This window comes from Aquarana catesbeiana, linkage group LG04 (assembly GCF_042186555.1).
Source record: "Aquarana catesbeiana isolate 2022-GZ linkage group LG04, ASM4218655v1, whole genome shotgun sequence".
Taxonomy (NCBI): Eukaryota; Metazoa; Chordata; class Amphibia; order Anura; family Ranidae; genus Aquarana; species Aquarana catesbeiana.
In genome coordinates, this window is record NC_133327.1 from 640,388,870 (window position 1) to 640,415,726 (window position 26,857).

General features: G+C 40.4%; 1 protein-coding gene across 1 annotated transcript; it reads right to left on the reverse strand.

The window, feature by feature from the left end:
• Nucleotides 1–8,005: 8,005 nt before the first annotated feature.
• Nucleotides 8,006–24,852, reverse strand: ATF3 (activating transcription factor 3). Its single transcript, XM_073628403.1, has 4 exons — nucleotides 24,627–24,852; nucleotides 15,820–16,057; nucleotides 14,865–14,972; nucleotides 8,006–13,740 (listed from the first exon to the last, which is right to left on the reverse strand). The coding sequence occupies exons 1-4, from the start codon at nucleotides 24,800–24,802 to the stop codon at nucleotides 13,522–13,524; spliced, it is 741 nt and encodes a 246-aa protein (XP_073484504.1). The 5' UTR covers nucleotides 24,803–24,852; the 3' UTR covers nucleotides 8,006–13,521.
• Nucleotides 24,853–26,857: the final 2,005 nt, after the last annotated feature.

Consider the following 26,857-nt stretch of genomic DNA (forward strand, 5'->3'; position numbering starts at 1 on the left):
ACTCAAGTCATATTGTCATTGAATGTTATTAAAAAGGACTTTTCATTTTCAATCTGCAGCTCTGTAATTTTCTGTAAAATGCAATATGGCTACTTGGAGGTGTTCTGTACGCAGATTGTGTACAGAACTCCCCCAAGAAACATTATTTCCTGCATGTGTGATTGGCTCACTGATTTTCCCAGAAGTCTGCACTAAGATACAAGTCAGATTTTTGGCATCTCCTGCAACAAAAATGTCATTTTTGGTGAGATACACCCAATAGGAAATCACGGCTAAAGGGATGCAGACCCTGCAATTTTCCTCATCAGAGCCCTGCAGATGAAGCAGCTGATTGATAATTATTATTATGAAACCACTCCCATTAGATTTACTTACCATATGACACACAGGCACAGGGATACACAGACAAATACACAGGGTTTTCTTAAGAATAACAAAAGATAGGACTCTGCAACAAAGTTTGTTAACCCCTTCGCACCCAAGGGTAAAACAGATCTTAATGCCTCAGCCCAATTTTGCAACTTTGACATTTGTTAGTAAACCTGTACATATCATCACATCTACTTTGTGCATCCAAGTGGATTATACCTTTTTTTTTCAGGACAAATTGGGCTCTCATTTGATGGTAAATGGTAATGCGTATCTCCTAATTTTTTTCTATTATCTAAGGAAAACTGGCCCAAAACAGTGAAAAAGTTATTTTTTTTAAATGTAACTGTATATTTCTTGCTACTACCATAACCTATCACCAAAGAACAACCCAAAATAAATTTTCATGCTTCTGACGACCGCAGCGATACCACATGTATGTATGTTAGTTGTTGTATGTACCCGTAGTACAGCCCGGAAACAATAGTGCGCAGTTTGCTTTTTTTTTTTTTTTTTATCCTGCCTAAAACACACTGATACCAAAAAATACTGACCCTGACCTTTGACCCAAACACTAATCCTGGGGTTGACCTAGATCAAACATTAATCTAGGTATCTTTTTATTTTTTTTCTATATACACTTTTTTCTTTTATCTCTGCAAGGACAGAGAAAGATACTATGGGGTTGATTTAATAACGGCAACTAGACTGTGCACTTTGCTCTCTGCAGCTGCAATTGCTCCAGAGCTTAGTAAATGAGGTAAAGCTTCACTTTGCAAAGACTAACCAATCACATGCAAGCAAAATAAAAAGAAAATGCATTTTAGCTTGCACATGATTGGATGGTGGAAGTCAGCAGAGCTTCTGCTCATTTACTAAAGATCTGGAGCAACTGCTCTTGCAGAGTGCAACTGCACTTTGCAAAGTGCCCAATCAATTTGCCTTTAGTAAATTAACCCCATTGCATCTGTCTCATCCATTCACAGAGACAGAAAACATGGGGGTAGCTTCACAGCGACTGATCACTGTGATTGCCAATAAGAGGTTATCACAGCGATTAGGTGAATTGGAATCGGACGTTCTGGGCCCCGGCCGTTAGAATGGGGCCTGGGGCTTTCCTTTGCCAGAACAAATGGAGATACACAAATATGCGGCCCCAGGGCTGTCTTTAAAACAGGGCAAACAGGGCACCTGCCCAGGGCCCAATCTTTGTTGGGGGGCCCAAGGCATTGAGCCCACGCTACCCGCAAATTGGGGCCCCAATGATGGCTTTGCAGAGCGCACAGAGGACACAAGAGGCTGTATTCCCGAGCTAGCCAGCAGAGAGGGGGCGGGGCCTGGAGCTCCACTGACGCTCTGACCCCGCCCCATTCAGCCTGCATGCCCGGAACAGAACGGCTGTAGTGAGAGCAGTGATCGGAGTGGGAGCATCAGTGGAGCTCCTGGCTCTGCCCCTCTATACTGGCTGGGGAATACAGAGGTCAGGGGGCGGAGCCAGGAGCTCCACTGATGCTCTAACCCTGCCCCATGCCTGTATGCTTAGGGGGAGCAGTTGTAGTGAGAGCAGAGGGTGGAAGCCCCGCCCCCAGACCTCTGGCTGTATGCAGTTTGCTCGGATGGCCAGGTATGTCCTTACACCCATAAAATGCCTGACTGCTGAAACTCTGAGCTGTGTTATTCAACTGAAAAGCTGTGCATTGCTGAAAGTTCTCTGACCATCTCCTGTATAATGTCTACAGTCTCAGATTGCCTCCTGTATAATGTCCGCAGTTTCTGATTGTCTCCTATAGCGTGTCCGCAGTCTCTGGGTGTCTTCTGTATAATGTCCGCAGTCTCTGATTGTCTCCTGTAGTATGTCTGCAGTCTCTGTCTCCTGTAGCATGTCCATAGTCTCTGATTGTCACCTGTAGCATGTCCGCAGTCTCTGATTGTCACCTGTAGCATGTCCGCAGTCTCTGATTGTCTCCTGTAGTATGTCCGCAGTCTCTGATTGTCTCCTGTAGTATGTCCGCAGTTTCTGTCTCCTGTAGCATGTCCATAGTCTCTGATTGTCACCTGTAGCATGTCCGCAGTCTCTGATTGTCACCTGTAGTATGTCCGCAGTCTCTGATTGTCACCTGTAGTATGTCCGCAGTCTCTGATTGTCACCTGTAGCATGTCCATAGTCTCTGATTGTCACCTGTAGCATGTCCGCAGTCTCTGATTGTCACCTGTAGTATGTCCGCAGTCTCTGTCTCCTGTAGCATGTCCACAGTCTCTGCTCTCCTGCAGTATATTTGCATTCCCTTTCCTGTAGTATGTGTATTAATGTGCCGCTTTACTTGCTCAATTATTTAGAATTGCTCCAGTGCTCAGTGAGTGGTAACGATGTGCATTAACCTGTAGCACCCAATCGGTGAACAGTAGTAATCTGCTGTAATCTCTAGCAACCAATCAGTGAGTGGTAATGATGTACTGTAACCCCTAGCAACCAATAAGTGAGCGCTACTAATGTGCAGTAACCTCTAGCAACCAATCAGCAAGCAAAGCAACCTTTAGCAACCAGCCAGTGAGCAGTAAGGAAAGGCTGTAACCTCGGTCAGCTAATTGCAAGCGCTGTGTGATCTGCTGCAGTAAACTGATTTTGAGTCCACCTGCTATTTTTTGTATGTCTCAGAATGGAGGTGGAGGTGCCCAAGAAAATGTTTGCCCAGGGCCCAATCTTTATCAAAGACGGCCCTGTGCGGCCCCACAGAAAAAAAGCCCATTCCAGTGGGGCCATAAATTTGCGTACGGTCGGCGTGAAGGGGTAAAATCCTTGTAATGTACAGAGATCACCTAGATGGGAATGTTTTTTTGTTTTTTTTTCACAACAAAAGTGGAGTTACTCTTTAAGTCAGGGTTCATGTCTACTTGATGGGGATCACTGAAATAGCATCAGGAAAACGACATGAAAATTAAAGCCACAAAGACTCAGACTGTTTTGTTTTTCAATTGTATATTTATTAATAAAGTATCAAAACGCAAAAGAAACCTCTTAATAAAAAAACATAGGCCTTGAAATACCTTAATTGATAAACTGTATTTAAAAAACAATAAACATGCAGTTCCTCTCACATCTGTAATATCGTGAGCGGTTTAAAACTTAGTACCACAACGATAATTGAACCTGCAGATGTTACATCAAGTGAACAAAATAATAATAATATTAATAATATACTTTTTACATATATAGTGCTAACATGATTAACATACATGCCAGTAAACACATGGGAATAACAAAAGCCAAAAAGAACGACGCCCGCGTCAAAATGTAAGATATATGGATGCACATATATATTATATATAGTAGTATTAATCATACAATTAGTTGACAGAGCAAGAGTATCTGTGGGTGACATTGCACAGGAAAAAAAGTTGTGTTGGGGCACCCAATATTTTTTTTTTTTTTCAGACCTCTGATTCTTGTCAATCAAACAATCCAAAAAGAAAATGCCATCAAATTTTTAACTAGGTTATGCAGATGCACAGCACTCTGATTAAAATGCATGTCACATCATTCACTCTCCTGGTTTTAAAGCTGAACTCCAGACAGATATAAAAAAAGAAGATGGGATTGCTGCACAAAAATTACTTTAATGAAGAAATTAAACATACATAAAAAATACATGGTATTCATGGTAACAGTTTCAGACTTGAACCGATAACGCCCTTCTTCAAAGTATTTGGTCTTTGAAGAAGGGCGTTATATGTTCAAGCCCGAAACTGTTACCATGAATACCATGTATTTTTGATGTATTTTTAATCTCCTCATTAAAGTAATTGTTGTGCAGCAATCCCATCACACACACACACATATATATATATATATATATATATATATATATATATATATATATATATATATATATATATATACTTTTTTTTTTCTTTACAAATTATAGGTTTTCTTAAGAAAGGATAACAGAGCAGAAACTGTTTACATATAGAGAAGTGGCAAGTGGCAGTTTCAACACATATTACAACACATATCACACGGGCATGGCCCACTGTTGTCACCAACAGGAAAGCTGCACTGAGAACTGCCATGCAGCCAACATTTGAGGGCATGTGGATATGAAGTGTCTGAAAAAAGGATGCAGGGGATAAGCTGCACTGAAATGCAAACAGTGAAATAAATTACCAGAAGGTCTATGAGACACACTGCTTTAGCAAAGTAAATGTCATTAAAGGGTAACTCCGCTTTTGTGAGAACAAAAATAGCGGATAAAAAAAAAAAATATATATATATATATATATATATATATATATATATAATGTATACAATTGCGACTCAAGTCATATTGTCATTGAATGTTATTAAAAAGGACTTTTCATTTTCAATCTGCAGCCCTGTAATTTTCTGTAAAATGCAATATGGCTACTTGGAGGTGTTCTGTACGCAGATTGTGTACAGAACTCCCCCAAGAAACATTATTTCCTGCATGTGTGATTGGCTCACTGATTTTCCCAGAAGTCTGCACTAAGATACAAGTCAGATTTTTGGCATCTCCTGCAACAAAAATGTCATTTTTGGTGAGATACACCCAATAGGAAATCACGGCTAAAGGGATGCAGACCCTGCAATTTTCCTCATCAGAGCCCTGCAGATGAAGCAGCTGATTGATAATTATTATTATGAAACCACTCCCATTAGATTTACTTACCATATGACACACAGGCACAGGGATACACAGACAAATACACAGGGTTTTCTTAAGAATAACAAAAGATAGGACTCTGCAACAAAGTTTGTTAACCCCTTCGCACCCAAGGGTAAAACAGATCTTAATGCCTAAGCCCAATTTTGCAACTTTGACATTTGTTAGTAAACCTGTACATATCATCACATCTACTTTGTGCATCCAAGTGGATTATACCTTTTTTTTCAGGACAAATTGGGCTCTCATTTGATGGTAAATGGTAATGCGTATCTCCTAATTTTTTTCTATTATCTAAGGAAAACTGGCCCAAAACAGTGAAAAAGTTATTTTTTTTAAATGTAACTGTATATTTCTTGCTACTACCATAACCTATCACCAAAGAACAACCCAAAATAAATTTTCATGCTTCTGACGACCGCAGCGATACCACATGTATGTATGTTAGTTGTTGTATGTACCCGTAGTACAGCCCGGAAACAATAGTGCGCATTTTGCTTTTTTTTTTTTTTTATCCTGCCTAAAACACACTGATACCAAAAAATACTGACCCTGACCTTTGACCCAAACACTAATCCTGGGGTTGACCTAGATCAAACATTAATCTAGGTATCTTTTTATTTTTTTTCTATATACACTTTTTTCTTTTATCTCTGCAAGGACAGAGAAAGATACTATGGGGTTGATTTAATAACGGCAACTAGACTGTGCACTTTGCTCTCTTCAGCTGCAATTGCTCCAGAGCTTAGTAAATGAGGTAAAGCTTCACTTTGCAAAGACTAACCAATCACATGCAAGCAAAATAAAAAGAAAATGCATTTTAGCTTGCACATGATTGGATGGTGGAAGTCAGCAGAGCTTCTGCTCATTTACTAAAGATCTGGAGCAACTGCTCTTGCAGAGTGCAACTGCACTTTGCAAAGTGCCCAATCAATTTGCCTTTAGTAAATTAACCCCATTGCATCTGTCTCATCCATTCACAGAGACAGAAAACATGGGGGTAGCTTCACAGCGACTGATCACTGTGATTGCCAATAAGAGGTTATCACAGCGATTAGGTGAATTGGAATCGGACGTTCTGGGCCCCGGCCGTTAGAATGGGGCCTGGGGCTTTCCTTTGCCAGAACAAATGGAGATACACAAATATGCGGCCCCAGGGCTGTCTTTAAAACAGGGCAAACAGGGCACCTGCCCAGGGCCCAATCTTTGTTGGGGGGCCCAAGGCATTGAGCCCACGCTACCCGCAAATTGGGGCCCCAATGATGGCTTTGCAGAGCGCACAGAGGACACAAGAGGCTGTATTCCCGAGCTAGCCAGCAGAGAGGGGGCGGGGCCTGGAGCTCCACTGACGCTCTGACCCCGCCCCATTCAGCCTGCATGCCCGGAACAGAACGGCTGTAGTGAGAGCAGTGATCGGAGTGGGAGCATCAGTGGAGCTCCTGGCTCTGCCCCTCTATACTGGCTGGGGAATACAGAGGTCAGGGGGCGGAGCCAGGAGCTCCACTGATGCTCTAACCCTGCCCCATGCCTGTATGCTTAGGGGGAGCAGTTGTAGTGAGAGCAGAGGGTGGAAGCCCCGCCCCCAGACCTCTGGCTGTATGCAGTTTGCTCGGATGGCCAGGTATGTCCTTACACCCATAAAATGCCTGACTGCTGAAACTCTGAGCTGTGTTATTCAACTGAAAAGCTGTGCATTGCTGAAAGTTCTCTGACCATCTCCTGTATAATGTCTACAGTCTCAGATTGCCTCCTGTATAATGTCCGCAGTTTCTGATTGTCTCCTATAGCGTGTCCGCAGTCTCTGGGTGTCTTCTGTATAATGTCCGCAGTCTCTGATTGTCTCCTGTAGTATGTCTGCAGTCTCTGTCTCCTGTAGCATGTCCATAGTCTCTGATTGTCACCTGTAGCATGTCCGCAGTCTCTGATTGTCACCTGTAGCATGTCCGCAGTCTCTGATTGTCTCCTGTAGTATGTCCGCAGTCTCTGATTGTCTCCTGTAGTATGTCTGCAGTTTCTGTCTCCTGTAGCATGTCCATAGTCTCTGATTGTCACCTGTAGCATGTCCGCAGTCTCTGATTGTCACCTGTAGTATGTCCGCAGTCTCTGATTGTCACCTGTAGTATGTCCGCAGTCTCTGATTGTCACCTGTAGCATGTCCATAGTCTCTGATTGTCACCTGTAGCATGTCCGCAGTCTCTGATTGTCACCTGTAGTATGTCCGCAGTCTCTGTCTCCTGTAGCATGTCCACAGTCTCTGCTCTCCTGCAGTATATTTGCATTCCCTTTCCTGTAGTATGTGTATTAATGTGCCGCTTTACTTGCTCAATTATTTAGAATTGCTCCAGTGCTCAGTGAGTGGTAACGATGTGCATTAACCTGTAGCACCCAATCGGTGAACAGTAGTAATCTGCTGTAATCTCTAGCAACCAGTCAGTGAGTGGTAATGATGTACTGTAACCCCTAGCAACCAATAAGTGAGCGCTACTAATGTGCAGTAACCTCTAGCAACCAATCAGCAAGCAAAGCAACCTTTAGCAACCAGCCAATGAGCAGTAAGGAAAGGCTGTAACCTCGGTCAGCTAATTGCAAGCGCTGTGTGATCTGCTGCAGTAAACTGATTTTGAGTCCACCTGCTATTTTTTGTTTGTCTCAGAATGGAGGTGGAGGTGTGCAAGAAAATGTTTGCCCAGGGCCCAATCTTTATCAAAGACGGCCCTGTGCGGCCCCACAGAAAAAAAGCCCATACCAGTGGGGCCATAAATTTGCGTACGGTCGGCGTGAAGGGGTAAAATCCTTGTAATGTACAGAGATCACCTAGATGGGAATGTTTTTTTGTTTTTTTTTCACAACAAAAGTGGAGTTACTCTTTAAGTCAGGGTTCATGTCTACTTGATGGGGATCACTGAAATAGCATCAGGAAAACAACATGAAAATTAAAGCCACAAAGACTCAGACTGTTTTGTTTTTCAATTGTATATTTATTAATAAAGTATCAAAACGCAAAAGAAACCTCTTAATAAAAAAACATAGGCCTTGAAATACCTTAATTGATAAACTGTATTTAAAAAACAATAAACATGCAGTTCCTCTCACATCTGTAATATCGTGAGCGGTTTAAAACTTAGTACCACAACGATAATTGAACCTGCAGATGTTACATCAAGTGAACAAAATAATAATAATATTAATAATATACTTTTTACATATATAGTGCTAACATGATTAACATACATGCCAGTAAACACATGGGAATAACAAAAGCCAAAAAGAACGACGCCCGCGTCAAAATGTAAGATATATGGATGCACATATATATTATATATAGTAGTATTAATCATACAATTAGTTGACAGAGCAAGAGTATCTGTGGGTGACATTGCACAGGAAAAAAAGTTGTGTTGGGGCACCCAATATTTTTTTTTTTTTTCAGACCTCTGATTCTTGTCAATCAAACAATCCAAAAAGAAAATGCCATCTAATTTTTAACTAGGTTATGCAGATGCACAGCACTCTGATTAAAATGCATGTCACATCATTCACTCTCCTGGTTTTAAAGCTGAACTCCAGACAGATATAAAGAGACACAAATCCATATTCACTAACACATCCTTAAATTTATTTTTTATTACAAATAATGCAAGTAACTGAATCTTAGTATCAGCCTCTTTTGTCCTTGTACAGCAGAGCTCAGACTGGGGGGAGGGAGAAGCAGCACCAGGAGCCAATTCGTTGTGCTGCAGTGCAAGGGGAATGCTGACAGGAGGGGAGAGCAGAGAGATTACTATCCAGTCGCAGGCTGGGGAGGAGACCTGTAGGTGTTATTGAACTGTACCCGTCTCCTGTCCTTCCAGGTAGGGCTGTGCTGTGTTGCACAGCTGTGTGCATGTCAGAACTGAATGGACAGGAATACAAATCCTTTGGCAGGTACAACCTCTCTCATATACTGTATTCCATCTGTGAATTTAGCTGTTTGCCTGGAGTTCAGCAATAAACTTGGAGTAGCGCATGGGAGGTTGGCCGCTGCACAGAGCAGCCAATCCAATTCCAGCACGTAGGAAACAGAATAAAAAATTACATTATAACAGAACAAAAAAATAACACTCTGATCTGATTCTTAGATTCAAGAAAAAGTACAAACAGGAACTAAACTAAAAAAATTTTTTTTTTTTCAAAAGTGCGCCAATCCGTTTTGTACTCTCACCCCTCCTAAGGTGTCTAAGGTGTTGTAGAAATTAGAGGTAACCCTTTGCTTATTAGATGCTGCCATCATACTGACAAGTCACATCCCAAGTTGCTGGCTGCTTCTAGAACCTAAAACTTCCTTGTAGCGGCGGGTTATGCTACAATAAACTTTTTTCTTTTGCAAAACATTTCTATAACCATAGCATATTTTATTTCTTGTACAGGCGCCAGATCCTTAGAATAAGGAAAATTAAATATTAATCAAATTATATCCCACCATGCACTGCTCTTTTTCATCTATCGGTCTTCTTTACCAGGGTGTGATCAGTAACCCAAAACAGCCAATCAGATGTGTGAAAGAATGGATTCTGATTGGCTGCAGGAAGGTTCAGCTTTTGGCACAAGGTGATAGGTTATTTAAGCTACTGGAATTACTTTTTTTTTTTTTTTTAAACTGAAGTTTTTTTGTTCTGCTTTGGAAATCCAAAAAACAGAAAAGACCTCTGAAACTGAAATAGCAGTGAACGGGACCTGCGTCTGTACAACAAATACACTTTGTAAGGACCATCATGGCAGCTGCCAATATCGTGACACCCTTTACTGTCCTTTAATGCCACAAAACAGATTCTACACCTTAGGAATTGGAATCATTTTAATTTTTTGCGATTATTTACTGATAAAAGTTTCATTCATTCCTTTTTTTTTAATACCTAAAGGCCAACCCCACTCAACACTAGATCAGTGTTTTGGTGATGCTGGGTTCTTGCTGATCTCTCCATAGTTCTAGAAACCACCGTGTGCGTCCACTTACCAGCAACCAGCCAAAACTGAAACACCAGTTTAGGGTAGAGCTGACCTTTACACAAAGACAGAAAAATGAGTATAGGGACATACAGATCCCTTTACCATGTACTGACAGTTCTGGTACAGAATATAGTGATCAAATACATGTTTTGCTGGCGTCTCATTCATACGTATACTATTTGTGTGTAGAGATTGTGTCTGAGGTAATTGTCTATAGTGTGTGTTGTACACTGGATGAAACACACTGAAATGGACTGACGATTAGGGGTTGATTTACTAAAGCCGAAGAGTACAAAATCAGGTGCAGATCTGTATAGGAACCAATCAGCTTCCAGGTTTCTTTGTCAAAGCTTAATTAAACAAGTTGAAGTTAGAAGCTGATTGGCTACCATGCACAGCTGCAACCAGATTTTGCACTCTGCAGTTTTAGTAAATCAACCCCTTAGGCTTGGATCACATTCTTGCAATCTGCATTCTGCGTGTAGGCAGCCCATTTATTTCAATGGGCTGCCTTACCATCGGAAATGCGGGAAAAGAAGTCCTTAAATCGCGGCACATCGAGCCTCATGGTGCTGCAGCACCATTAAGTTTGGCACCTGCAAACATGCGCCACATTTTCGATGCGTGGGGGTGTCATTAAGAATAAATGCACGTCTGCTAAAGAGCTCGCGGGTCAAGAATGCACGTGATTTTGTGACCCACAATAATGTGAACCTAGCCATAGAATATCAAATGCTGTACTCCAGCTAATTGGTGCAAATATTGGTATTTTGTATATTATTGTACATCAGGTTATGTGCCAGCGGGTCACTACAAGTCTCAACATTTCACTCCTTAGAATGGTACCCGCTGGAAAAAAGACAAAGCCTGTAATTCTAGTCTGCGCAGCTTTTGTAATTGCCATCAAGCTATACTAAGCTGTAATCTGAAGTGTTTAATACTTTTTATTTTTGTATTGCATTATGGGGCCTCATATAACAAAGTATTCAGAGGTCTGCCCTATCCCCAAAAAAAAAATCGGTCAGTTTCTATTGCAGGTTTCTCTTGCACATCAGAAAGTCACACGTGAGCACGATTGTGACACTGCACTGTAATCACTTGCTGTTAAACACATTAATTAATGCTAAGGTGATTTTACTACTATGCATGGTAATAAAAACACAAGATAAGATGTGGTGCGGTTGTATACGGGTGACTAATACATAGACTGCTGATGCATGCACATATGTGGAGGTCTTCTTGCTTATGAATGCAGAGTGAAAGTAATAAATCTGCAAACACAAAGCAAGTTTCCTCAATACTTAAAGTAATCCCATTACCACAGGGTCTGACTCTTTACTTTCTAGTGGCCTGTGTGTTAAAATGCACACCTGCACTTGTATTTGACCCATCAGGTGTATCGAATACCTGTCACCCCCCCATTGCACGCTATGGATTCTTCCACCAGCTTGCACATCCTATAGCTATTTATAATCTGAGGGGAAGAACCACAAGTGCGGAAGGGGAGCACGTATTCTACACACCCCAAGAGTGAAATATATGCAGCAACCAAGGACCATCGGGAAGGCCACTTTTTAACACATGGGCTGCTGGAAAAGTAAGTTTGGTTCTTTTACAGCCTGATCATTGTGTATATGTGACAAGATCACTGTAAACTGCCATGTGACTGGTTGGTAGGTATTGCTACACTCTGCACATCATTGCTTCTTTGGGAAAAAACCCCAATTTAAGTACTGGTAATCCATACCAACCAATAAGAAATTATTTTCAGCAGGTTTGCGTGACCATGTTTATAAAAGTGGGTCAAATGCTGGGAATTAGACAACAATGAGAAATGATTAGAAAATCATTAAGAAGTGGACTTCACTGCATTGTATAACAACAAAAGAGTCCACAGACAACATAACTTCCATGGCTACACATTTTTTGGTTTCATTCTCTCAGCATTTTTAATTCTTTAACAGTTAACCACCAGAGATAGTCTGCATGCATCATTACAACCCACTGAAGATAATTATGAAACCTTAAGCAAAGAAGAGTGAAGGCATTGTCAGAAGGAACCATTTAAGACCTGTGTTTCATAAGTTGAAAAGGACAACAGCCGCGTGTTTACCTTTTCAGTCAGATCTGGTGGATCTTTATAACATTATATAGAGTCAACGAAGGCCAACTCCAAATGGGATTATTTGAGTTCTAGTCAATGGAGACCAACTCCAACCTAAATGATTTCAGTTCTAGTCAATGGAGGCCAACTTCAACTAAAAATATTTAAGTTCTAGGTCAATGGAGGCCAACTCCAACCTAAATGATTTCAGTTCTAGTCAATGGAGGCCAACTTCAACTAAAAATATATAAGTTCTAGTCAATGGAGGCCAACTCCAACCTAAATGATTTCAGTTCTAGTCAATGGAGGCCAACTTCAACTAAAAATATTTAATTTCTAAGAGTGGGTATTGTTTTGTTAAATCCCCATCTGGCTTTTTACATCTCCTGGACTCCAGTTTTAAAATGTGTCTATCGTTTGAGGCGAACTGGTTATTTCATTTGAAATATTTTACAACTGAAGTGTCCAAAAATAAGCCAGCAAATGACTTAGCTTGCCAGCAACAGCAAAAACATTTTTTTATGAGAAGTTGGCCTTTACTACTAGCCTAGGAAGGGCTGAAAGTGATATGATTCCAATGTACTTTTAAATCACATACCCTAAAAGAACTCATTTTGAAATGTGAACCAATATTCAGAATGATAAACCCCATCATTCGCTGTGACCAGGTGGGCTTGCTATTGCTCCACATGTCTTAGTCAGCTTGCCAAGTTCTCAATACTATTAGTTCACCTTTGGAAATTGTTGCCTTGAGTAGATCTAAGCTGCAGATACACTTAAAGAAACCTTTAGTGCCCAAAGTTGTGATCTCACAGAAAACAAATACAACATTGACAATTAACGAGGCAAAAAGCAAACTGACTTTCAAAAAAAATAAATAGCAGGAAACAAGCAAAATATTCTTTGTCTCCAAATGGATCAGTTAAGGCAGTTCATTGTGTTTCCATTTTCTCAAAATACTTCCGTGGATTTGAACAGAAACATTATTGGTGACGTGACAGGTGACCTTATTGATAATGTTATCACCCCCAAAAACACTGAAATGTTCTTTCTTTTTGTTTCTGTTAAGAAAAAAAATTGATTGCACAAAGTGTAAAAAGGCAAATCAGACTGCTGAAGGAGGAAGCAGCAATCAGCTAGTGAATAGAACCTGGTAATAACTCCTAAAGGTAAAGTACGTTGTCCTTTTGTTGGAGATTCCAAGCCACCATTAAATGGAAGGAGCTCACAGCATCCTATAAAGGGTACATCCTTCCACTTTCTAACCAGAGACATCTGATGTTAATACGAAGTAGACTTTTCCTGGTAAAGATTCCACATTTGATGCCCTGGGCTCCCCATAGGGCCGCAGCAAGTTTATTCTGAAGTCCAGCAGACAGGTGCTCAGTTCACACCCTCCGTCACTAAGTTCTGCAGGGTACTTTCTTTGATTTGTTGAATGAAGAGTTTGCGTTCATCCTCCGGGGTCCGCCCATTCTGTGCTCGCACAATACAGGTGGGTCGGTGGAGGTTCAACATGTAGATAAGATGCTGCTTCTCATTCTTTAGTTCCTCAATTTGGGCTTTCAGTTCTGCATTGATAGTTTCCAGCTTCTCTGACTCCTTTATTGAAAGAAACAAGCAGAATTAGTGACAAGGTAAAGACAGCCTAACTAGCGACATGATGGAATTTGAAAAACGATTACGCTCTTAAAAAAACTTTAATCCTTGAATGTATCTATGTAAATCGAGCAATACTGCAGCTAGAGCCTTCTCCTTTGCTCCTTTCTACTGTTGTCCTTTAGGAGCTTCCTGCATACATGGGTTTTAACAAAGGAGAGCATCCCTTTAGATATGCATGACCTTCTTTGACTTATGTCCATAAAGCATGGGATGAGGGCCACCTTTCCTACAACCTTACTTAAGCAAGCAGGAAACAAAAGAAAATCAATGTTTTATGGGCATGCAGGGCCATTTCTCAGACCTTGATAATGGGGAAATGCGTGTTTGAGTCATTTGTTATTTTACATTATTTCTTCATCATGTTCACATTGACTTATCAGTTTTGCTTTCTTTCTTCTCCTTGACTCTTGCTTTCTGACACTTCCCTGAAGCCTTGTTAAAGTCAAACTATTCTAACATATATACACAAGTACACACCTGTTGTCAATAGACAGTCTACATTGGTTGGGGGAAATTCAAGGGGCTTGCTACAAGCTTACCGAGTATTCCAAAATTCAGAATTTTCTTACAAAGTATAGTAGTCATTTAAGTAGAACTATAGGCAAAACTGGAGAGTGATAACCCCCATCAGTTTTTTTTTTTCCAGGTGTGTCCCATATGGGGGGGGGGGGTTACATACAGTTCCTCTCCCATAGCCAAAACAGGAAGTGAGAGGAAATCCCTGCAAATTAAAGGAATTATTGGGGGCCTTCAGGTCAGCAGAACTAATGTCCCCATTTGAAGATTTTCCCTCTATTACTTTTCTGGGGACAACCCAAAATTTGGGATTTTCATTTACTTTCTATTATAATGGTATACAGGACAAAGAGGATGATTCTCCCTAACGGGGACACAGACAGCAATATAAAACTATTAGGTGTTCTAATCCATATCCACTCTATCCAAAACTTATTAAAAAATTGCCTTTAAGTATACTTTTAGCCTTATGATAAATGATTGTGTGTTTATTCTCTGCACAATAGAATGGTGGGAAGTTGTATGTGCTGACCTCTATGTACACTCACCTTCTGCAAGCATTCTGTTCTCTCTTTCTTTTTGTTTCGACACTTTGCAGCTGCGACCTTGTTCCTCTCTCTTCTCCTCTTCTTCCTATCGTCTTCTTCTGGCACAAACTGGGAAATAAAAAAATAAGGACATGTCTACATAAGTTCCAGATATTCTCCCAATAGAACGCTGACACTCAAACAATGTCTGACAACCAGCAGTTAACAGATAATTGATTTTGTTTTTGGTTGATCACAGGATTTGTCTGCTAAAAAACAGAAACCCGTTTATGGTCAGTGTAGTGTGAAAGAAGAAGCAATACTCATATTTCGGGAAGACTCTGCAAAGTTCTCAACACTGCTTACCTGCTGTGTGGTCTTAACACAGGAGTCTTTTGGATTTTTAGATCTTACAACATAAGAGAATTGAGATTGCATGGTTATGGGGGAAGGTAGTTGGAACTCCATTAAGGGGATTCCACAGCTAGAGTCGCTCGGATAACAGAAAGTCATCTCACTAGACTGTAGCTTTGAGTAGGCTGATCCTTTAAAGAAATGACAGTCACTTTACCCACTAAGGGTACAGTGATAGGTTCTCTTGTAAGAAAATTAATTATTTAATTGGGAACTTAATCTGTCATCCATCTACATTTTTTGGCGAGAAAAGCATCAAACATTGGGGGAGAATTACTAAAACGGGTGCATACAGACTCTGGTCCAACTGTGCATAGTAACCAATGAGCTTCTAGGTTTTATTTTCAAAGCTTAATTGAGCAAGCTGAAGTTAGAAGCTGATTGGTTGCTATGGACAGCTGCACTAGATTCTATGTGCATTAATTTTAGTAAATTACCCCCTACTGTAAATTTACCCATTTTCCGGGTATTTCCATTTAAATACGAATGCCTCTTTACAATGACCACAAAAGTAATAATTTGTCCCTGATAACCCTAAAATCCAAAAATAGACATCGCTTACCTCTGTCTTAGCCATTGTCATTTCTATGGGCCTTTCTGCGACCACAACGCTGTCCAATGTGCAAGGTGCGCGGATACGCTTATTTTGGATAGTGAACCTCAGTTCTTCTTTAACAAGAGGCGTCAAGTTGGTGAAGTCTTCAAATGCGAATGTCATTGTTGGAGACAGGCATGGGACAATGGCGGTTGCGCTGACTTCCACAGCTGAACCTTGTCCTGGGTGTTGGAGCATCATTTTTCTAAAGGGCAAAACACATATTCAAAATTTTAGAAATGCAAAATGACTCCACTTCGCATCTATGATATTTGATGTGTGCTAAAGTACTCCTTTAAATACCTCTCCTAATCAAAAGATAGTTACATTTTTGAGCAGATGGAAATAGCTAAGGCAAGCTTACTCTTACTTGAAGCTTTCTGTTAAAGTAGAACTATAGGCAAAACTTATTTTTTCATTTTGGATAGAGCAAGGGAAGGTTATAACGCCTGTCAGACTTTTTTTCTCCATCTGAGATTTCCCTTCACGTCTGGTCCCATAGCCAAAACAGAAGGGAGAGGAAATCCCTGCCAGTTAAAGGAATTCTTTGGGGACCCCCAGGTCACAGAACTAGTGTCCCCAATGAAAGATTTCCCCTCTGTTACTTTTCTGGGGACAACCCAAAATTTGTGATTTTCTTTTACTTTCACTTTCAATGAAAATGGTAAACAAGACAAATAGAGAAGGAGAATCTCCTCAATGGGGGCACAGACAGGAATGAAAATGGACAAGTGTTCTAATTCCTCCCGTCTATCCAAAACTAAAAAGAAAGTTATACTTTAATGTATATAATGTAGTGTATGTACTCTGGAAATCTCCTCCGCTAACTGCTCCCAACTGTCAGAAACAGGACACAGCCTCAGTTTCCCCTCAACCAAATAAGAAACAGGACACAGCCTCAGTCTCCCCTCAACCAAATAAGAACTAGGACACAGCCTCAGTCTCCCTTCAACTAAATAAGAAATGGGACACAGCCTCGGTCTCCGCTCAACTAAATAAGAAACGGGACACAGCCTCAGTCTCCCTTCAACCAAATAGGAAACAGGGCACAGCTTCAGTATCCCCTCAACCAAATAAGAAACAGGACACAGCCTCAGTCTCCCCTCAATCAAACTAGAAATGAACAAGGGCAGCCAGGGGGGAGGATCACTGGAGGAACTTTACCATTCTAAACTAAACAAACTACTAAGGGTAATGACCTGCTATCAAACATTTGTTGGCGGAAATTCCCACAACAAATGTTCTATGGAGCATACACACGGTCGGACTTTCCGACAACAAGCTCACATCCAACATTTTTTTTGTCAGAAAATCCTATCGTGTGTATGGAGCATAAGTGTAATATTGCACATAAAAAGCCCTAAACCTGTTTCCTAAATGGGCAAATCACATTTTTTTAGGATGTAAAAATGTAACCAATTAGAAAACACATTTTGATGCTCTTACTGTTCTAAACTGGTAAACAGTAAGGCTGATGTCACACCAGCAATCTTTTTCTCCTATTTTGTAGTCACAATTTCCTGCTAAGAAATTCATAATGATTTTCTATGGAATTGCTAACTCTTCCAATTTTAGAAGCATTTGTTGCCAAAAACGATATTGACAATCATTCTTCATCCACCTCTAAGGCCAGGTTCACACTACTGCACGTTGGGGGGGAAGAATGTGCGCACAATTGTGCACTTTCTTGACACGCACAGAAATAAGCTGCCCCCACACATCTGCTAACGTGTGTCGTTTTCGTCCTGCAGCACTATACGGTTCTGTGTGTTTTTGGAAAAGGATCTTTTCCATTTTTCTAGCACATAGGGCATCCCATTGAAATTAATGGGCTGCCCTACTCGCAGTACTCAGTTTGCACCTGTAGGTTTAGGTTAGCTACCAATTGCTGAAGGAGAATGATTTGTAGGAGAGCAGAACCCAATGCTGTCGCACCAGCGACTCTAAGGATTAAATGTGAAAATCGCTGGTAATCACTGGCATTAGCGATTTGTAGCACCGATTATTCTCTGCTACAAATTCACCCATGTGACATCAGACTAAAAATGGTTAGTGCATCCATGCAATCGGCTTGTAAAATAAGGAAAGAAGATTTCTTGAATAAAGAAATACTAAATTTCACAAGCAAAAGTGTCTCATAACAACCAATCCGTTTTCATCTCATTCTTTTGCAAAAAAATAATCGACTGAATGCTAGAGACAATGGCTCGAAGCTTGGTCCAGTCTTCCAAACTTTGATAACTTATCTGACTGCACTGTGTAATAAGCTGTATATCTTGTTTTTCTAGCTTGGTAAAAAAAAAAAAAAAATACGTCAGCAATGACAACTACGGCTGAAAGCTTTTTGCTGCTCGTAATGTTACAAAGTACAAAGTTTAGTAGATGTATAAATAGCGTTTGGCTTATAATTACACAACCTGACAATGTTATTTTTAGGGTCAGATCACCAATTAAACTATTTATTCTGCTCAGAGGTCTGTTTCAATGTAAACAAGAGGTGAGCAAGATTTGGCTCATTGCCTGTCGGGAAGCTACAGCCCATACAGGCATTGGAGGGCACTGAAAGCTATTGTGACCCTTCAAGGTTGTATTATTTTTCATCCCTTAAAAAAAAAATGAATTTTGCCATCTTAAAGTGACCCTCTCATAAAATAAAAAAGCCATAATAAATGTACCAGTTAAAAAAAAAAATCTGTACTTACCTTTCCCACTGCCCATGCTGCTAGAACATCGCTTCATTCAGTAAAATATTTGGCTGAAATCCATAGCAAATGGAAATTTTGGAGAATGTCGATCTCCTGGGTCCCCCTCATCTCCCGCTAACCTCCATGTTGTCCTATAATGGGTGGCGGTCAGAGGACAGAACTAGTGAGAGCTGTGGGGGGACCCAGGAGATCAACACTCCCTAAAAATGTTGGTTTCCCTATGGTTTTCAACAGAAAATTTTACTGAATAAAGAAGTGCTGTGGCAGCATGGTCAGTGGGAAAGGTAAGTAATGACAGTCTTCTTTTAGCTTTAAACTTATTTGAGGCTTTTTTATTTTATGACAGGGTCACTTTACCGGGAATGAGCAAGAATAGAAATAAGCCAACTGCCAAAGCCTACTTGTTAGCCTTGCTCCAGGACAATCAAGCTCAACCTTCTTTACGTGTCTGGTCTATGACCTGGAGCAAGCATATGTATATCAGGTGTCAGGATCAGGATGACAAACCCCGGAGCCTACGCCTTCAAAAAACAAAAAAGGCCATTAATGGTTTCGCCCATATTTATACTCAGAGAGGTTCCCTTTAAATTTTTTCTAAAAATACTTAAAAAAAATGATGGTTTATTTACTAAAGAATCATTCAACCCATAGGTTATTTTAATTAAATAAACTGAGAAAAGGGTGGGTTCAAAAGCAAAATGAGGTTCATTTAGAGTCCAAGTGCCAGCAGAAGGCAGAGCAGTGGGTGAAGACTCAAGAATTGCAAGCTCTGAAGACTTTATCACCCTTCTTATTTTTGCTATTTGTTTCAACTGTATATTGTTTGGTCATTTGCTTGGAGTCACTTGGCTATGCTGGCTGGCAGCTCATGACAAATCGTGATGACATCAGGTTAATGTTAAACAGTCAGTCAGTTCATGGCCTCAGTGACCCAGCTGCATACTGGAGCAACCTGACATGACTACTGCTATGCAGAATGGTGTGGGGTGACTTCATGCCCTGAAGCCGTGGAGGTACTACAGGTCCCAGCATGTCCTGGTGAGGCCAGTGGTCATGCTCAGTCTAGGAACAGCTCCACAATCAGAGGGCTAAACATAAGCTGACCCTCCTTTGTACAGATAAAGAATGAACCAGGAAGCAGTGTCATTTCCAGGAAAAGAGTCTGCTTTAGAATGTGTTTTGTCACCAAAGGGCATCATGCAACCTGCCAGCAATTAGCGGTGACAGCAATAAGGAAAGGAATGAGCATAAAAGCCACTGACATCACCAGATGAGGAAAGATTGGTCACCGTGACACGCAATATTCTCCTTCATTGCCTTTGCTGTGCTTCTAAGTTCTTGAGATTTCTCTAAAATCTCTTCATCCCAATAAATTCACATGGACCTTCCTTCTGCCACCATGCAACTTAATCAATAAAGCAGACCAAAGCTGAACAACACTGTGCAGTAACTCCTGGCAACCAATCAAACTTCCCCTTACAGAAATATTATAATTTAAATGTGAGATCTGATTGGATACCATGAGTTATGCACCCTCAACTAACCAAACACCTAATATACCAAACTCTGTACTTTCTGCTTTAAATCTACCAAAACTATATAGCAGAAGCCCTTCCTAAACAGCCCATTCTTTTTGTATCCTGGGTAATATAAAGCTGTTGGTAGATCTAAAGGAGATTGCACAGATTGCAAGGTGTGTGGCCAGCTTTACACTTTGCTCATGAGCCTGACAATCTGCTCCAGCCTTTTTTTATCCCAGAGGAAACCTTTACATAATTTTCTGGTCTCGGGGAACCCTTCCAAAACCAATTCATTGGAGATCGGTGGGAAAAATACCCCGTACATTGGTGGCTAGTGGGAAGGGTGCCCCCTTAATAGGGCTGGTCAGAATGCTTCCTTTACAGCCTGCTAAACAGATGATTGGGTTCATACAGCTGGCACTGACCCATAAACTTTGCAGGAACTATCAGATGGGAGGTCAATCAGCCACAGCACAAGGATCCCCTACCAACCTCTGGAGGAACCCCTAGTATAATGAGGAACCCTGACTGGGAATGGTTGATCTACACTGTGGAAAGCGGAAGTCACTTGACATAACTAACCTTTTACATAGAAAACATCTTAGATGTCACCAACCGTTCTCATTCAGTAAGCCACACAAGTCTCTGGTCATACGTCCGCACATAAGGGAACTATCTATTCCGCTTTACCTTGCACAACATTCACACAAAAGTGAACAAAAAATGACGTATGCAACCACTGAGACGTACATTTGTCCTTTCCATGTCAGTTCACATAAAGACTGCAAGAACTGTCACATCACAAATCATCAAACGTGACAAAGAGCGAAGACAAAACAATGTTATCTACACAAAAGGTTACATGTGTACACCCCCCTCCCAGGTTTTATTTTTAACAGGACAAGCAGAAGTAAAAATCATTGCAATCATCTTTATGTAAGCACATAATACACTGGTATTGGTGTGAGATATACTATGTACATTGGTATTGGTGTGAGCTATACAGTGTACACTGGTATTGGTGTGAACTATACTGTCTACACTGGTATTGGTGTGAGCTATACAATGTACACTGGTATTGGTGTGAGCTATACCATGTACACTGGTATTGGTGTGAGCTATACCATGTACACTGGTATTGGTGTAAACTGTATACCATGTACACTGGTATTGGTGTGAGCTATACTATGTACACTGGTATTGGTGTGAGCTATACTATGTACACTGGTATTGGTGTGAGCTATACTATGTACACTGGTATTGGTGTGAGCTATACTATGTACACTGGTATTGGTGTGAGCTATACTATGTACACTGGTATTGGTGTGGGCTATACTATGTACACTGGTATTGGTGTGAGCTATACTATGTACACTGGTATTGGTGTGGGCTATACTATGTACACTGGTATTGGTGTGAGCTATACTATGTACACTGGTATTGGTGTGAGCTATACTATGTACACTGGTATTGGTGTGGGCTATACCATGTACACTGGTCTTGGTGTGGGCTATACCATGTACACTGGTATTGGTGTGAACTATACTGTGTACATTTGTATTGGTGCAGGATACTTTGTACACTAGTACTGGTGTATGATATATGGTACCTTGTACACAAGTATTGGTATGAGGTATACATTATATAATTGTATTGGTGTGTGATATACTTTGTATACTTGTATTGCTGTTATATATACTTTGTACTCTCACTTATCTCACTACATAAACTGCTGGATCTGTAAATACAAAAGATAACCATTGCTGGGTGACAGGTTAACCATACCTGATAAAAGTTAGGTCCCAGGCAATAAAACTTGTATTTACTCTCCAGCAACCTCATTTTCCTGACATGTACAGATATACACCTAATGCCATGCATCACTACAGCTGATTACATCCTACACAATGTAAAGATTTATTGATTGATCCCCCAGAGGATCCATTACTGAGGGACAGATCTTTACATCTGAAATAATGACCACATCCACATTCTTATTCAGGTCTTGTCTTTTACAAGATTTCAGATAAATATAACAATTGAAAAGGTAAAGCCTGGATTCTTATTTATAAATATATGTAATTACATCTAAAGAAAATATAAACATAAAGCAAATACAATAGTATTTCTGATAGTATATAGCAATTTTACTGAGCAAAATAATTAATACTAAACGTGTAACACAACACTTTATACTATGAGTTTTGTTATAATCTGCTATGGTTTCAGAAGAGAGAGTGAGAAGAGAGATAAAAGGGGCAAAAAGAAAGTCAAAGGGACAAAAAAAAGAATTAAAAAAAAAACAGAGAAGAAAAGAGAGGGTGGTAAGAGAAAAAGAAAGGAAAGGGGTGGGGGCAGAAAGATAGACAGAGAAAGAGAGAGAATGTGCAAAACTCAGTGATCAATGGCATTAATTATCAGAAGTGACAGGAGTCAGACACAAGAACGAGAGAAAGAGCAAGAGAATGAAAGAATCATAAATGGCAAAAGACAGAAATAAGAGAGAGAGAGAGAAGAGGGAAATTGTCACACTGGCACTAAATTTCATAAGTGACAGAAGGCAGACACAAGAAAAAAAAAGAAAGAAAGAAAGAGAGAAAGTGAGAAAGAGAGAAAGAAAGAGAAAAAGCCAGCCAAATTGAAAGAGAAAGAAAGAAAGAAAGAAAGAAAGAAAGAAAGAAAGAAAGAAAGAAAGAAAGAAAGAAAGAGAGAGAGAGAGAGAGAGAAGGAGACACGGCGATCAATGTCACTGAATACTAAAAGTGACAGAAAGCAGACACAAGAAAGTGATGAGAAAAAGAGAAAGGGCAAGAGAAGAAGAAGAAGAAGAAGAAGAAGAGATAGAGAGAGAGAAAGAGGGGCACCCTGTACAGATCTGTATACAGATGATGGGGATATAATAGATTTCTGGATATTCAGTCCCATAGGTCTGTATTGAAGTCGGAGGACTTGGGGGGTGAGGTGTCTCACTCTGGAATGTGACGCCACCTTTTGGCGATCGGTGTAAAGTCACGTGTGAGAACTGAAAGTATTTCAGAGCATTTCATCAGAATGGTGACCTCCCATCCAGAGGAGAGGAGAGGAGAGCCGGGTACTTCTCACCTGTCCGGCCACACACAGATCACTGCTACACATCATCTACACACCCCGACTACCTACCTACACCAATCACTATCCACCGCCATCACTACTACCCCCAACACCTCAACTACTACACCACCCCACCCCATCCCTCTCCCTCCTCCCCTTCTGTCCTCAGGATTCTCCTTGTCCTGACCGAGAAACAAGAACCCGAATAATCCCAACTTCATCCCCCGAACACAACAACCCCCCGACTACTTCATCCCCCGAACACAACAACCCCCCGAATACTTCATCCCCCGAACACAACAACCCTACGAATACTTCATCCCCCGAACACAACAACCCCCCGTCTGCTCAGCCGTGTCACAGTAAACTACAAAACAACACAAAAGTAACACCCGGAATACATAATAATAACGCGCTCTATGTAAACTTTATATTTATAAACAGATCATTGTGACACCAACATCATCTCTACAACCCGGGATTTACATCTCCAGTAATAATTTATGAGGATTATTATCCCAAGTATGGAAATATTATCGGTGTAAAAGCTACTTTGCTTCTAGATACAGATATATATACTGTAGGCAAAAAATACATAAACAATGATAACTATTATATATGTGGTCGTTTTTCTACCAACTGAGACATACCCCTAAATTATTACTCTGAATAATAATAATAATAATAATAACAAGTATTATTATGAAGAGGAAGAATAAACAGTGACATTCTCTATGATTAGTATTAGTGATAATAAGTGAAGGCAGTGCCATTCGTTTGAGCTTTTATACATATATTATAATAATAATGATAATGATCAGAAGAATGAAAAAAAGAACAGAGAAATTCTCCAAGATTAGTATTAGTAATATAAATCTAGTGGAGGCATTGACATACTTTTAACCCAATATAGAATAATAATAATAATAATAATAACAACAACATACAATAAGCTAGTGTCACATTCTTGAATTACTCTACACATGCTCTTATAGCCCCACAGACAGTGATGTGTGTATAAAGTATTGTGGAAGAAACAGGTAGGTCCTTGAAAAGAGTAGATAAGTTGCTGGAAGGGGTAGTTCGGTCCCTGGAAGGGGTAGGTAGGCATTTGGAAGTAGTAGGTAGGTCCTTGTCAGGGGTAGGTAGTAGGTAGGTCCTTGTCAGGCGTAGGTAGGTAGTAGTAGGTAGGTCCTTGTCAGGGGTAGGTAGGTAGTAGTAGGTAAGTCCTTGTCAGGAGTAGGTAGGTAGTAGTAGATAAGTGTCGGGGTATGACAGGTCACACAGCTGGAAAGTTGTATAAAGTATGGTGGGGGCTCCATTGTTCCGGGTAGAAGGTGAGGAGCTCCGGATGGGGGGTCAGTCGGGGACTCCTAAGAGCTGTAGAAAGTGATGGGAAAAGTTTGGGGTGTGGAGAAGACAAAGAGACCCCCCAACACAGGAGCGGATCTCCTCTTACCTGCCGCCTGTCAGAGCTGCACTATAAGGGAAGAATGCCAGACAAAGGGTCGGCTCCGAGCTGCCCGCACTCTGCCCGCTCCGCTCCCCTCTCACTCTCTTTCTTTCCCTCTCTCGGAGTTGCATCACCTCTTTATATAGTGGAGGAGCCGCTGTGGAATGTGATCTGTCCGTCATGCTAAGAATAGCTCCCTCGCTGGTGATGCAAGGGGGACCGGAGGAGGGGCTCTGGTGGATGAGCGAGAGAGAGGCGGGGCCTCATGATGATGATGACGATGATGACAAAAAAGGAGGCGGGGCTGGCAAGGGGGAAGCCTCTCTCCATAAGAGGAGTAGGGCGAGGACTCGGGTTAACTCCTGCGAGTCTTCCCTATGAGCCAATGCAGCCCAAGCCGGTCTAATGACTGCAGGCGGCTGGCATGTGAGCGCTGGGAGGAGCCCGAGAGCGCTGCGCCAATGTTTTCATGTTTGTTCGCTGTCACCCGGCAACCGGCCGCCTGGGGGAGACAGAGCGCAGCGCTGAGCGACGGACTGAGCTGTGCTGCGTCTGGACTGGCTGAGCCTTGCTTTTTATAAATATGAATAAATAATAATAATAAAATATAAAATAATAAAATATAATATATATATATATACACATATATATATATATTTTTTTTTTATTATTTTTATTGTATATTTATATATGTTTATTAAAATTTTTTTTTAAATTTACAGTTATAAATATATAGCTATTAAAAAGATATATATATATATATATATATATATATATATATATATATATATAATTCATATTTATATAAGTTTATTACAATATATATATATATATATTTATTTATTTTTTTGTTATTATTTATTCGTATTTATATAAGTTTATTACTCTTTCTCTCTCTCTCTCTCTCTCTCTCTCTCTATATATATATATATATATATATATATATATATATATAGTAATAAACTTATATAAATATACATTAAAAATAAATAAATAAATATATATATATATACACACACTATATATATATATCTGCAAAATGTAATTATATATTAAAAAGGAATGAAGAAGAGAACATTCTCAGGTGTTTATAGAATATCCCTCGTCCATCGTCTGCCGCCCCTGGAAAACTCTCTTCCACGCACTGATTGGAGATATGGTGGCCATACACTTTGATAAATGATTGATTTCTTTTCCAATCGCACCAGATAGGAATAATCGATCTTTAGTCAACAACACAATCAATCGATATGTCACACACCGGGAAGTGGAATTCGATCGATAGTCGAACGATACAAATGTAACTTACTGATCGATCGAAATACGATCATATTGAATGTAGAACCAGGCTAAAATATTAAAATAATACTTTTCTAAACGTGTGTGTGGAGTTCAACATAAAAATTGCATTACATCATCTTTAAAACCTTCACACCCCAAGCTAGTATCGTGTTGTAAAGTAATTACATAAGACGGGATTCGGTATGAGCGGGGAAAGCCTGTAACCAGACAAGCTATTAAACAGCTACTGTAACTATTACCAGTATAACTGCATGACTCACACTCGTGCATGGCCGTCCGAGCTGCCTATAAATTACCATTAATATGTCCTCTGAAACACAGCTACCCCCAGGGAGCGCAATAAGTAATTGTCTGGGTGTACTGTATGTAAAGAAAGGGATGTACTTCTGCATAGCTACCACAAGGGGGCTAGAGTGCACTTCTGCAGTTTATGCATGGAATTCTAGCCCATAATCTGCTACACATTATATATATATATCAGTGTTCTCAACTTTATTTCAATCAAGGCACCCTTTAAAAAATATGGACAATCTCAAGGCACCCCATTCTAAAATGTAAAAACTATTCTAATAGTTTTACATAATGCAGCAACATCCACAAGTCTAAAGCCTCGTACACACGATCGGATTTTCCAAAGGGAATTGTGTGATGACAGGCTGTTGTCGGAAAATCCGACCGTATGTACGCTCCATCGGACAATTGTTGTCGGACTTTCCGCCAACAAATGTTGGTTAGAAGAGTTTCAAATTTTCCACGGACAAATGTCTGTTGTCGGATTTTCCGAGCATGTGTACACAAGTCAGTCGGACAAAAGTCCAAAGTACAAACACGCATGCTCATAAGCAAGGACGAGCCAGAAGCGGTCGGTCTTGTAAACTAGCGTTCGTAATGGAGAATTAACATTCGTGACGCAGCAAATTATGAAATCTAGAAAT